General features: G+C 38.1%; 1 protein-coding gene across 3 annotated transcripts in view; it reads right to left on the reverse strand.

Annotated features, from left to right (window-relative positions):
* Positions 1-12688, reverse strand: part of LOC132839323 (vang-like protein 1) — a 55820-nt gene that overhangs the window by 15517 nt on the left and 27615 nt on the right. For all 3 annotated transcript variants that reach the window (XR_009647721.1, XM_060860242.1, XM_060860241.1), the window contains exons 3-4: positions 7645-7774; positions 564-995 (exon numbers count right to left, since the gene is read on the reverse strand). Coding sequence is in view for 2 of the 3 variants with exons in the window: in XM_060860242.1 (XP_060716225.1) it covers positions 564-995; positions 7645-7774 (562 nt within the window). In the remaining variant the exon portion in view is untranslated. The remainder of the gene's footprint in view (positions 1-563; positions 996-7644; positions 7775-12688) is intronic.

The following is a 12688-nucleotide window of genomic DNA, read 5'->3' on the forward strand; positions in this document are numbered from 1 at the left end:
GGAACCAACTCAGCCACTGAGGCTTTAACTCTCAGTGCCGATCCTAAGCCCAGATAAAATGGGAGGGTTGTGTGAGGAAGGACATCCAAAGTAAAACCTGTGCCAAAATAAAATATGTGTAATGGATGATCTGCTGTGCGACCCCAAACGGGAAGAAGCTGAAGGACAACAACAAGGTTTTTTCAGGATACAGAAAAATTCTGCGATAAACGATTATTAATTGATATATTGTACAGCTATATTTCAAACCTCATGGGTTAAAAATCAAAAAGCTGTGAGATCAAATCCTTGTGTATACATGCTGCAGTGTACATAGACTTGTACATAGCTCTGTATCATGACTAATCCTGAGCCTGGCTTCTTAACCAAAGTATTTCACTATATGGTGAACAGTTTGTATGTGGCATTGAAAAGCTGCCTGTTGTCTCTCTAACCCATCTCTATGTCTGATGTTCTGGACACACACATTTCCTGGTAAACACTTCCTAGTAAATCATAGAGTCTGTCTTCTTGAACACATCTACACCAATCTTTTTAACATTTAAGTTATTTGGACTCCTCACCTGTGTGTCTAAAATGCGCACTCCATAGAACAGCCAGTAGGACAGCACGAGCAGGAACGCCAGCATGACCAGCAGAGAACGAAAAATGAAGATGCGTGGCATGGTAGCCTTGGATGGCCGGAAAAACAGTGCCCACATGGCTAGCAACAAAATAAGCAGCTTGAATGCTACGGAGATGAAGAGGCCCTCGCAGGCCGTGCCGCATGGACGCAGCTTTTCGGGCCACAGCAATCGTGGCAGGATGAGGAACGCGAGCGGCGTCAGAATCATCAGCAGTGTCAAGATAATAGAGAACGAGACGACTGCATAACGTTTACAGTCCAGACCCACACTGTCGTCCAGGTCTTTGCTAATGCGCACAATGTCCTCCTGTGAGATCGAGTGCTCTGAAGTGCCTGTGATGGCAGTGGTTGTTTCACCCCAGTTGTCATCCTGCAAAGAGAGGGTTAAAGATAAAGTGGAGTCCAAATAGCAGAAAGTATTCTTTAGTTATGACGTCTGAATGTGAACAAAGAACAAGAATGTTTTATACCCATCCCCTTGAACCTAGACAAGGCTATTTTTCCACTAAAGCTCAATATTAGCTGTAATGTATAGGTTTTATCTTGAAATATAAAACACAGACAGGATTAGATCCAGGTGTAATGCCTAGAGCGAAACATTTGAAAGGGAACCTAATTACTTTGGAAATTAAAGCCAGCCCCAAATGTCTAGATTCTAGACTAACTCTTAATTGACTACACAAACTTTAGCAGTCTTCCAATTGACACACTATATATATATATATGTATATATATATATATATATATATATATATATATATATAGAGAGAGAGAGAGAGAGAGAGAGAGAGTGTAGTGTAGTGGCTTAAAGTTATTACAAGATTCCATTATATACTACTTGGAAAAAAACAAGCTCAAGGAGAAACTGAAACGTAAACAAATGTAATAGAGTGGTAATGTATCCTAATTATCTACCAATGTACCATTTTTGATCTTTGTTTACTTTTCCTTTCCCACTGAGTGCAAAATAAACAAAATCTGAGGTCATACCACCACAGCAACCTCTGAAAAAGGCGGGAAAATGGCAGTCACTTAAATGGTTAGCGCTTCAGGCTAACACTACAGTTCTGAGGTAAAGAATGTAACTCATTAGTTTGTTTACAGACACAACAATTTCACATGACATCACATAAATAATTTAATAATGTAAAATAGGGCTGCTTTTATATCTTGCCGAGGACCAAAGTCAAAAACAAAACTCCCGTTATGAAAAGTCTGCTAAGATTAAAGTTAAGTTAATGTAAACTCCTCACAAGCACAGCAAAATGAATTAAAAATAAAATAGAACTAAGGCATACTTAGCCCACTAACAAATGTTTCACACAATTTATTCATAGTTTTATCTAGGATGGTGTAGCAGTGAAAAATCAAATGTATTACATAAATACAGCCTGTTATCATAAGGGTTTGGTAAAGTCAACTCCAAAATTATTAACTTATTAAAATGACCCTTGAAAAAAGATTAGTAAACGATGTGCTTCCGTTAAATTTTGTTCAGGATCACTGACCACATTTTAACCAAATACAAAGTATTTGTTCAATTTCCATTTATTGTGTGTGTTTGTGTGTGTGAGAGAGAGAGAGAGATTATGACTGGTGTTTATTGTAAGTGTCTGTTGCCTTTTTGGACTCAGTTATCATTTGTAATGTTGCTCCCATTTAAAACCCATTTTTAGGGTCATGATTGAGGACAATGTCCCGTCCAGAGACAAGCTGTTTCGTGTTTTGTTCAACCCGACCGTCGAAAATACCCTCTCTAATAAATATGGTTTTTTTTCATTGGTTGTTGCGTTAAATCTTACCCATATACTGTACAATAGTGCTAATTTCTGATTGGCTATTGTGTAGCCTCTTTTTTTGATTGGCTGAGCTCCAGGGGAGACGCGCTTGATTCGTGCCCGGTTCCATAGAGACAGCGGCTTATTAAATATATGATAAATAGTACGTTTTTCTGCGTGAGAAATACAATGTGTGGCGGGAAAGCGTGAGAAAAGACAGAAATGCGTGACTGTCACTCTCAATGCGTGACACTTAACAGCCCTGTTTATCTGTATTTTCTATTCACTGTTAAGTTAGATTTCACTCATATTTGCTATTAGAGTGGATGAAGCTAAAGAAAGTTCTAGAACAATACAGATAACGCCTCTAAAATAGCAGTGATAACAGCACGCTCACACTGGGCCTGTCTGTGTGTATGTGTGTGTGTGTGTGTGTGTACACAACCCTCCTGTACAGAGAAGAGAGAACGGTGGTGGTGTGTAAGCATTTCTGAAATGATGTACAAGGAGTGAGAGGACGTTATGATGCACCGAACTGCCCAAGCTCTTTGGTAAGCCGGAGGGCAGCAAAGTAACAATAGAAGGAAAGGAACAATTACAGACAGAATTAAAAGAATAGAGGGTGGAACAGGAAGGCATGGAAGGACAGGGTTTTTGTTGTTGTTGTGACAGGTGAGAACCTTTAACCCCTAGTATTATACAGTATTATTATAGTATTATACATATCAATACAAATTTTATTTGGTAATCAGATCCTCCAGGATTTTGTAATTTTGTGATCACAGAAACAAAAAGAAAATTAGTTAATCAGTTAAAATGGCATTGATATTGTAATTCTGCTGCAGTGTTAGTTATTATAACTCTACAGTAATGAGTTGTATGGTTACGGTTGCAAATTCTTTACTACTAATTGCTCATCTGTTACCACACAGACAGACACACACACACTCACACACTGTTCAGGAATGGAAACCCTGGGGAGGACATGGATACGGTGTGTGGTGTCAAAGTACAGAGATAGTTTTCATATTTGCGATCCTGGAAAAGCCATACAAAGACCAAGACACAGTTACAGAGAGAGCACAGAGACACAATTCTCACCTTTTGTGTCTCAAATTATTTCTAAAAAAAAAGTTGCCAAAGAAAATATAAACAGAAGTTTTAATGTGGTACTGTGATGTGAATGTAGTGAACAGTTGAAGAATACAATGAGATTGGAATAGAAAAACACAACACCGTCTTGCTCAGGGTGTAAGTTGGGGGACACACTGGATGGGGTGCCAGCCCATCACAGGGCACAATGTCACACTCACACACACACACACACACACACACACACACACACACACACACACACACACACACACACAAAGCAGAGTTCCTAGAGACCCCAAACGCATGGGAAAAACAAGCAAACACACACACACATTAAAATGTAATATTTTATACAGCAATATATAATATATAATGTCATATTTTGGGAAGTGTTCGTAAAAGAGATTAGAGATCATTTTACAGACACTTTTAAATTATTAATAGTTATTATATGCTATTAGAGAATATTTACATTTAGAAAAGGAGGTGGAACTTAGAACTATTAACATCTTTTATGTAACATTTTTCTTTCTTCTCATACCGAAGAGCATACTGTAACACAACGAACAAACAAAAAGCTGACTGCATGTTATATTTTTGCTCAAAAGCGTAAGAGAGGCACTCTATAAGCTCATGGGAGTAAACAAGTGGGAGAAACACACACAGAGAGAGAGAGAGAGAGAGAGAGAGAGAGAGAGAGAGAGAAGAGATGGATAAATATACTGTACAGCACAAAGAATGGAGAGTGAAGCGGAAACAATGGCTGCTTTTATTTCAGCCGGAAAACAATTTGCTTCATGGATTATCTTTACGTAGACTTGGACAACTGGAGCTAAAAATAGTAAGAAAGTAAAAAAAAAAAAAAAAAAAAAAAAGCTTGTTCACATGTAATACATTTATGTGGTGAGTGAACAAAATAAACTGATTGAATAAAAAAGAATGAAAGTTAAATAGTTATTTTCAAAGTCAATAAAAATCCAACCACAGTCAAAGCATATCATCAAATGTAGAGGTCATTAATCAAAACAAGATGACTTCAGGCAAAACAAAGAGAAAAAATATGTAGTACGGGTTTTTATCTACTTTGACAACTGAGAAATACGAAAAGAACAAACTAAATACAAAAGGGCTCTAAGACGCATCTGAAGAATCAGAAAAATCAAGAGACTTTCACAACACAAAGACTGAGTTATTTGGATGTGTTCAGCTGATGCAGTGACAATCCTTATTACCAGTATGACACGGCTGTAAGTCTGACCAACACACACATTACTGCAGTCTGTCTGGCTCTAAACAGCTACAGGAAATCACTTCCATATCATAAAAAATGTTTGAGGTCAGTGTTCTCAGGGAGCCAATGTGCCTCACAGAGATCCGGCATCTGAGATAAGATCTATTGCTGAGTCTAGTGTGTGTGTGTGTCTCTGTGTGTGTCCTACCTCCTGAGGCTCGGATGGCGGTGAGCTCAGCTCCTGTGTTGCAGGTTTGCTTTCTAGCTCCAGCTCTTCCATCACTGTCTGAAGCCTGGAGTGTGTTTGTGAGTGTTTTTTAGCGCTCAGAGAAGCGGCCTTTTTCCAGCGTGATGTCCGAGCGAATGCGTTTTGTGAAGCGAGTGCTAACTTTACTGCTTTTTAATGTAAGAATAAAAAAAAACTCCCATCTTTAACGTGGTCGGGAGTGCAACGCTGTGCAGAGAGTTAGAGTGAGGGCTCTCAGAAGACAAGTCACATGGGCAGAATAGCAAAGAAAGCGAGCGTGAGTGAGTTTGTGTGTGTGTGCGTCCATCATACGAACCATCCTTTTCCCCCTGAGAGATGGCTAACATCATCAACAACCAATTACACATCATGTGGATGCCTGTGATATTATATTAAACTTAATTCTATTATGTTACAGCAAATATCTTCAGAATGGATCTTGCGCTCTGTGTGCAGCTTTTTTATTTCGAAAATGTGAATAAAGAAACCTGAATAATAAAGTTTAAAATGTCGAGGGATAAAAAATATCACTAAGAACCCTATAACCATAAGCACTGGATAAAATCCCAGTGTTAAACCTTTCTTCTAAATTTCAAATGGGAAAACTTCCAGTGGGAATTGCGAGGTGTAGTAGGATGATAGCCCAGGGTTAAGTGCAGCATAAAAAGCCCTGTTGTGTTTTTTGCTAGTTTCCATCCTTGAAAATTGAAAAAACATCACCCAGTCTTTAGTTGTCAATTTCATGAGTTTGTGATCACTGTAGCCTCAGATTCATGTTCATAGCTGCCAGGCGTGAAACCCAGTGTGGTCGACCTCTTTCACCAAAGATACAAAGGAGAACTCATCTTCAAACCAACCAGCTTGCACCAACAAGGTCTTTGAAATCACGTTTTCTCTGTTCTGATGTTTGGTGTGATGCTTGAACATTAACTATTATCATGGCCTACAGGATGTGATGAGCTGATTGGATGAGTGCATGTGAGTGAATAATTCATACATTCAATAACAGATCAGATCCTGCTCTGATGATAACTGATATCTTAAAAGATTTTTCCAGGACGTTTCCAGGACACTTTCCATGACTTCTGCAAGCAACTGTGACTCAAGGAAGATAGTCCTTAAATGACTCGTAGACTCAGACATCCTTATTAAATCAACAATACAAGGTCTAATGACATACTGGCTGACTGGCACACACACACACACACACACACACACACACACACAGCGCTACAGGTCTTCATTAACAGACACATTAAGGCTGTACTGTATGATGTCATAATACTAATCCCAGCACTAGGGTTAGAGTTAACTACATCACAGTAGGCATTTCTTTCCAGCATCAATATTATTCACAGCAACAAGCAGCCGATCGGTTCCCCCACGAGGAACTCATGGGGAACCGATCGGTTTAAATATTCAATAACCTAAAAAAACATAGGTAGAGGTTCATCTTCACTGGCACACATCATACTTTCCATGATTCACATCAATATTACTCTTTATGTCTGCTCACTACCTTAAACACTCATGCAGAGTCCACAATGGCAAAGTAGGTCAGACAGAGAGAGAGAGAGAGAGAGAGAGAGAGAGAGAGAGAGAGAGAGAGAGAGAGAGAGAGAAACACACACACAGAGTAACACAGTGAGACAGAGAGGCGTGGTGAAAAAGTAGGAGAGGAATAGAAACAATGAGTAAGAGTAAGAGAAGAGAGAGAGAGAGAGAGAGAGAGAGTGAGACTGGGGGAGTAAGAGATTCAGGCATAGAGTGAGACAGGGAGAAACAGAGAGAAACAGAGAGAAACAGAGAGACAGTGAGGTTGACAGAGGGAAGAGGGCGACGTGGTTGGGGCTTAATGACATGAAGATGGTGACGTTGTTCTGCTGAAACCCTCTGCTCCTGTAATGCTTCTAATTATACTAATATAAGCAAGGCTAATTTCATAAGCAGTCTGAAGAAAAAAAAGGAAAAAGGAACACTTGGATGTCCCCTGCACATCTTCATCAATATTCACTCGAGAACAAACTGAAATTAACCACTGCTTAATAAATGCATGACAAACACCTCAATTCCTTCATGCCAAACCTGAATCTGTCTCAGAATCTGAGTCTGCTACTAAAAAGAATTCGATCCCAAACAGCGTTGTATTTACTGTATATTCACTTGCTTAAATTTCCAAGAGGGAATGTCTGCTGTTTTAGAACAATAACAACAACGACAGTACCAAAGTGCTAAGATCATTAAAAATGGCTTTCTTATATTTTTCTGATGATATGATGCAACCTAAGAAATCCAGATTGTTTTGTTTTCATGTACTTGGTCCTGGTGTTTCATCTAGGCACCCGAAAGCGAAGGTTTTTACCAACACACTGGTTTTCCAGTCTGACTGATCAGACATTTTCAATCAGTAAAAACAAACTGATTAATTAATCTCTGTAAGCCTGATATAAAATGAGTCAGGACTCTGTTGGCTTGCTGTGTGTGACGTGTGTTTTTCCCTCTGTTGGGATGAACAAGCAATTTGTGCATCTCAGAGAGCAGAAATGCATTCTTTTGAAGATAAAAACATTTGAAGTGTTTTTTTATGATTATATTGCCCCTAGTAGGCAAAGTAAAAACAGAAATGCTTATAGTATATACTGTGGAGTGTGACTACTGTATACCTCACCTGGGTTTCATCTCCTCGCATGGACTGGTCTCCTAACAATGGCTCCGCAGGAGGAGCGTTGATGGTGACAGACTTCTCTGAGCGACTGCTTTCTTTACTGCGAGACTTGTGCCGATCTCTGCTGCGCTCTCTGAACAAAAAAAAAAACGTGACATTGCGTAAATCTATTAGTAGGTAACATTTATTCATTTTCTGTAGCGCTCACGAGGAACCTGGAGGGTAGAGTACACAGTGACATGAAACAAGGTTCCTCCAGGACCCTGGTGTGAGGTAAAGACACAGTACTACAAGAGACACAGAACTAAGCCACCACACATGCATACACGGTACTACATAAAGTGCAAGGTGCGCAAAAAGGGCAAGACAGCTCTGTAATGAATAAAGTGCAATGTTTAAATGCTTTGGATAAAAACCCCACAGTTTTCACCAAAAAAAAGATGTAGCTGGTCCATACAGCATTTTGTATTTGTGCAGCAGCAGCAGTCTAAAAAGAAATGTGCAAATTGTGCACACCCTTAATGCGATGCCAACCAAACACAGTGTAATCGTACACACACTCACACACCCATTTTACACACTATACTCTTAAAAGGAACGCTTCAATATGGAGCCTAAAATGTTTTTAGCACTTGCTTCATACATAGACCACAAAAAAAAATTTATATATAACCATATGAAGGGTTCATTAAAAATCTAAGAACAGATTTTTAAAAAAATTTTTTAAACAATTATTTAGCAGTTTTATTTATCTATTATTATTATTATTATTATTATTATTATTGTTGTTGTTGTTGTTGTTGTTGTTGTTGTTGTTGTTATTATTATTATTGTTGTTATTATTCTTATTCTTATTCTTCTTCTTATTATTATTATTAGATACACATTTAGAGTGTTTGTCATTTCTGTTTACATTTTTTCATGTCATTTCAAACCATCTCACAGCATTATGTACATAGTTCCTCACAATCAGTTCTACAAAGAACCATATTTGGGAAAAAGTTCCAACTGGCCAAGTACAGAAGCCCAGGGTTCACTTTAGAACACAAGCCTGGCTTCTTTTTAAGCCTGTATGGACAATTTAGAGATGCCAATCAGCCTTAAACGCTTGTCTTTTGGACCGGGGAGGAAACCAGTTCTTGTGAGTAACAATATTCATTTATTAGTATATATAAATACATAGTTATGGATCCCACTTTCTCACTGGTTTGATTTCTGGGCAGTGAACCAGCCCAGACACTAAGGTTCAACTCTGAGTTCTGGTTCCAAGCACAGATTAAAAAAAAGTGGTCGAAAGTGGAGTAAAAAAAAATCCTCTGTGGTGACCCCAAACAGAGTGCAGCCAAGGACAACAACAATATTACGATTTGATGGCTGACAGAATAAAATGGTTTCCACAGTAATGCAAAGTCCTTGTGAAATGAGGTCTTACGTAGCTGTGATTTATTCCTATGTCGATGTCTGAAACCGGACATCATGTGGAAGTGATGAACCACCTGGAATGAATTTTAGTTTTATACTGTTTCATCCACAAGGCCATGGTTATTCATTGTTCATTTGTTGCATTGTCGGTTTTATTAACTTCACTGAGTCAGATTCCATAATGCATGTCAGTAGCTATAAGAATGTATTTCTTCTTAACATCTTTAGTGGAACTGCACAGTTATGGATGCAGCAGCGTAGGTGCTGCTGTTGGGAGGAAATCACGCTGTACTAAATAGCTATCATTGTGATAGATGACTATAACGTTGACTGGATAAAGGGCTGAAGCAGCAGTTATAGACGTCTGGCTTTCACTGGGTTCTTTGTCATCGCTTGCTGTGCAAATCCGTTTTGTTCATTCATACACAAACAAAGCGTAGTTTAGCCAAGATGGACTAGAATGCAAACTATTCAGACAGCCAAAGCAACCATAATCCTTGTCTGCTTGACTTTTCTGAATCATTATTTATTTATATAACCAAATACATCAGCACAAACACACACAGATACACAGAACGCAAGCATCTGATCAAACTCGATAAAGTGGGAAATGCAAAAAGGGATATGATGTCACATCTTAAATGAGAGCTTCCTTAGTGAGCAGCTAGTAAACTCCCAATAAAGTAGCAGCACACTGTTTCTATTTCACTTACAAATCAATCCTTCATGCATCACCAGGGCGACATTTTAAAATCATTTATATTATCTGATGTTTTTTTCTGTCCCACAGTATCATTAGATCACTTTGTTTTGTTTTGGATGCATTCCCACTGTCCATTTTGATAGGAACACCATTTTAATTGTGCAGTCGTCCAATCAATCAGTGGCAGTGGTGCAATGTATAAAATCATTCAAAAACAGGTCGAGCTTCAGTTAATCAGAGTAGAGAAACCTGAGATGACTCTGACTGCAGATGAAAGTACCTTCTTGATGACCGACTACTTAAAGTTGTCAGGAAGGCTGTAGTAACTTAAATAACCTTAAATAACTGTGGTGATCAGAAAAGTATCTCAGAAGGCACAGGGTACTGAACACTGAGGCAAAAACAGGAATCTGAGGCTACAGCGAGAACAGAAAACTGGAAAATAACCAGATGACGGTTTATTCTGATCTGTCCAGTTTTGGCTGATCGGATAATTATATAAAAGCGCCGGTAAAAAATGTGTGTTTTAATCAAATTCCAATTTCAGTGTTATTTCTAGAGTGCATTTTAAAAGAGCCGAAGCTGCACAAAGTGCTCTAAACCAGAGGAATTGAGATTGAAAACACAAAACAACATAAAACATGATTTATATAAATTGTAAAATAAATTGTAAAATATACATTATTAATATAGAAGTAAGTATAAATCCCATAAATTAAAGGACTAAGTAAACACAAGGTGTTAAATACCAAGCGTAGTAGATACGGTTATATGGCAAAGAGGAAAACTATATGGCACGATAAAAGATCAACACCTCACATGAGTGAACCTCATGGTGCTAAGCCTTCAGCGGACGTGAAGAATTAACCTCAGGAGAAATGCTGGATACTTTTAGCGCAAACATTTTGTAGAAAATTCTTTTGAATTCGTAGGTCCTCACTTTTAAATCTGTTTTAAAAAGTGTACAATTTCACATAATCCTTAATTCCATGACAGCTGAATGCCACTGGATTTGGATTGTAGAAACCTTTGTCTCGGTGATGATGTGGTGATGTGTAACCACGTAAATTGAAAACATTCCCCAGTGAGAATCTAAATGATTACGGAAACACGACGGTACATATGGAAATCCCCACAGCGAGGAAACATTCTGAGGCCGCATTAAATTATAAACCCTAAAAATAAACACGGTATATGGAGGATATCCTGAAGTTTTGATGGCTAAACCGCTCTAAATGCCGTGATTTCCATCAGCTGCTTTTCTTTATCCAGCACAGCGCTTTAAATTAATGAACTCAGTAAGTAAAATGAATGAAACATGGATTTAAAAAAATGCTTTATGGTGTACATGGATTATAAAAAAGCATGAAGTGGGCTGCGTGTGAGACACACTGAAGTTGCGTCCCATATGACGTACTACACTCTATGTGCTTATACTTTAGCGTCTAGTGCATGAACTATGGAACATTAACTTTTTTAAATGATCGGTACTACAGTATAAGTCATTGCCCAGTGTTACTGAATAAGAAGCTTCTTTCAGTTGTTTTCAGTTATTATGTGTTTGGCACCTATAGAAGAGAAATGGCTTTATAAATTGATTAAAAACATTAAAAACCAAAACACACTTGATGCACATTCTTTGTTCTTCATTTTTAGAATATCCTCGCTGTATTTCTTGTACTTTATTAAGAAAAGGTACAAACCGTTTTGGCCTGAACGGCAATCGAAGTGACCTGACATCATAATTCCGACATCCAAACTTGTAAACAAGAATTTCCTAGCTGTACTTGAACTCATGGCAGGTTTCTATTTTCAGTGTCTCTTCAACATGCTTCTGTTAACATACATTTTTGTTTGTTGCCTTTCCTTCCTTGTTCAACATCTGGGTGATTTACTGCATTTGTGGCTTCTGTGAATCCCTGATACTGACCAATCAGGAACGAGAATTAAAGAGCGCTGTGGTATAAATTACATCACAATTCGGTTAAAGAATTCGGTCTGTTGATTATATGATGTACTAAAAATAATGTTTTCGTCGCTCTTAATCAACGCTCCATGTTCAGACAGGAGTTTTGGCTTGCAGCTTTTCCTTCAGTTTTTACAATCAGACTCTGTGATGTTCGTTCCTTGTTTTCTTTCGTTCTCTTGTGAATGCGAAAGCTTTTATGGGTCTGACTGTTGGTGAGAAAGCTATTAGGATTATGATGATGATTACTCTTGCCTGTCTTTCTTTGACTCCAGCTACCTGTTACAACAAGAACTGGAGAAAACACCCTAATAAACATCTCCTGAGTGTTACACATACCACACCCCTACCTGAGCTAAACCAGAAATGCTTTGCACACCAGCCTGCAAATATTTCAGCCATAAATCATGCAGAGAGAAAATAAAATGCAGGCTCGGAGTTCTTTTGAAGAATTCTTAGACAGTGTTTAGTATTTTCACAACTTTTGTTTGCATGTTGTTCTAAAATGCATCATTTAGTTTTTAAGGTTTATGAGAAGAATCTTCTAATACCGCAGAATCTTTTTCAAAATAAGTCAAGAGAGTTGGATATGAGGATGTTATAAAAGTCGAATGCATCTGCGATGTAACCGAATTAATGCAATCCTAGTGACTCAGCTCACAATAAAAACAGTTTCATTGTGTATTACTAAAAATAGTAAAATTAGAGTATCACACAAATGGCCTTTGGGTTTAAAACAAAACTGAAAATACATCCTGGTCAAATAAATGTCTTCCAGCTTGATATCTAAGAACAGGGCTCAGTTTCTGAACCTTCTCAGATTAAAGAAGCTCTAGCTTTTTTTGGCTTTCCAAAGTGAAGATAATCATATGCATGGACAACTGGCTGGGTTCAAGGACCATTATACATCTAGGATTTGTCTTATTAAAGCTAATGGAGGCATAGTAATGATGTTT

Source organism: Tachysurus vachellii, chromosome 24, assembly GCF_030014155.1.
Source record: "Tachysurus vachellii isolate PV-2020 chromosome 24, HZAU_Pvac_v1, whole genome shotgun sequence".
NCBI lineage: Eukaryota > Metazoa > Chordata > Actinopteri > Siluriformes > Bagridae > Tachysurus > Tachysurus vachellii.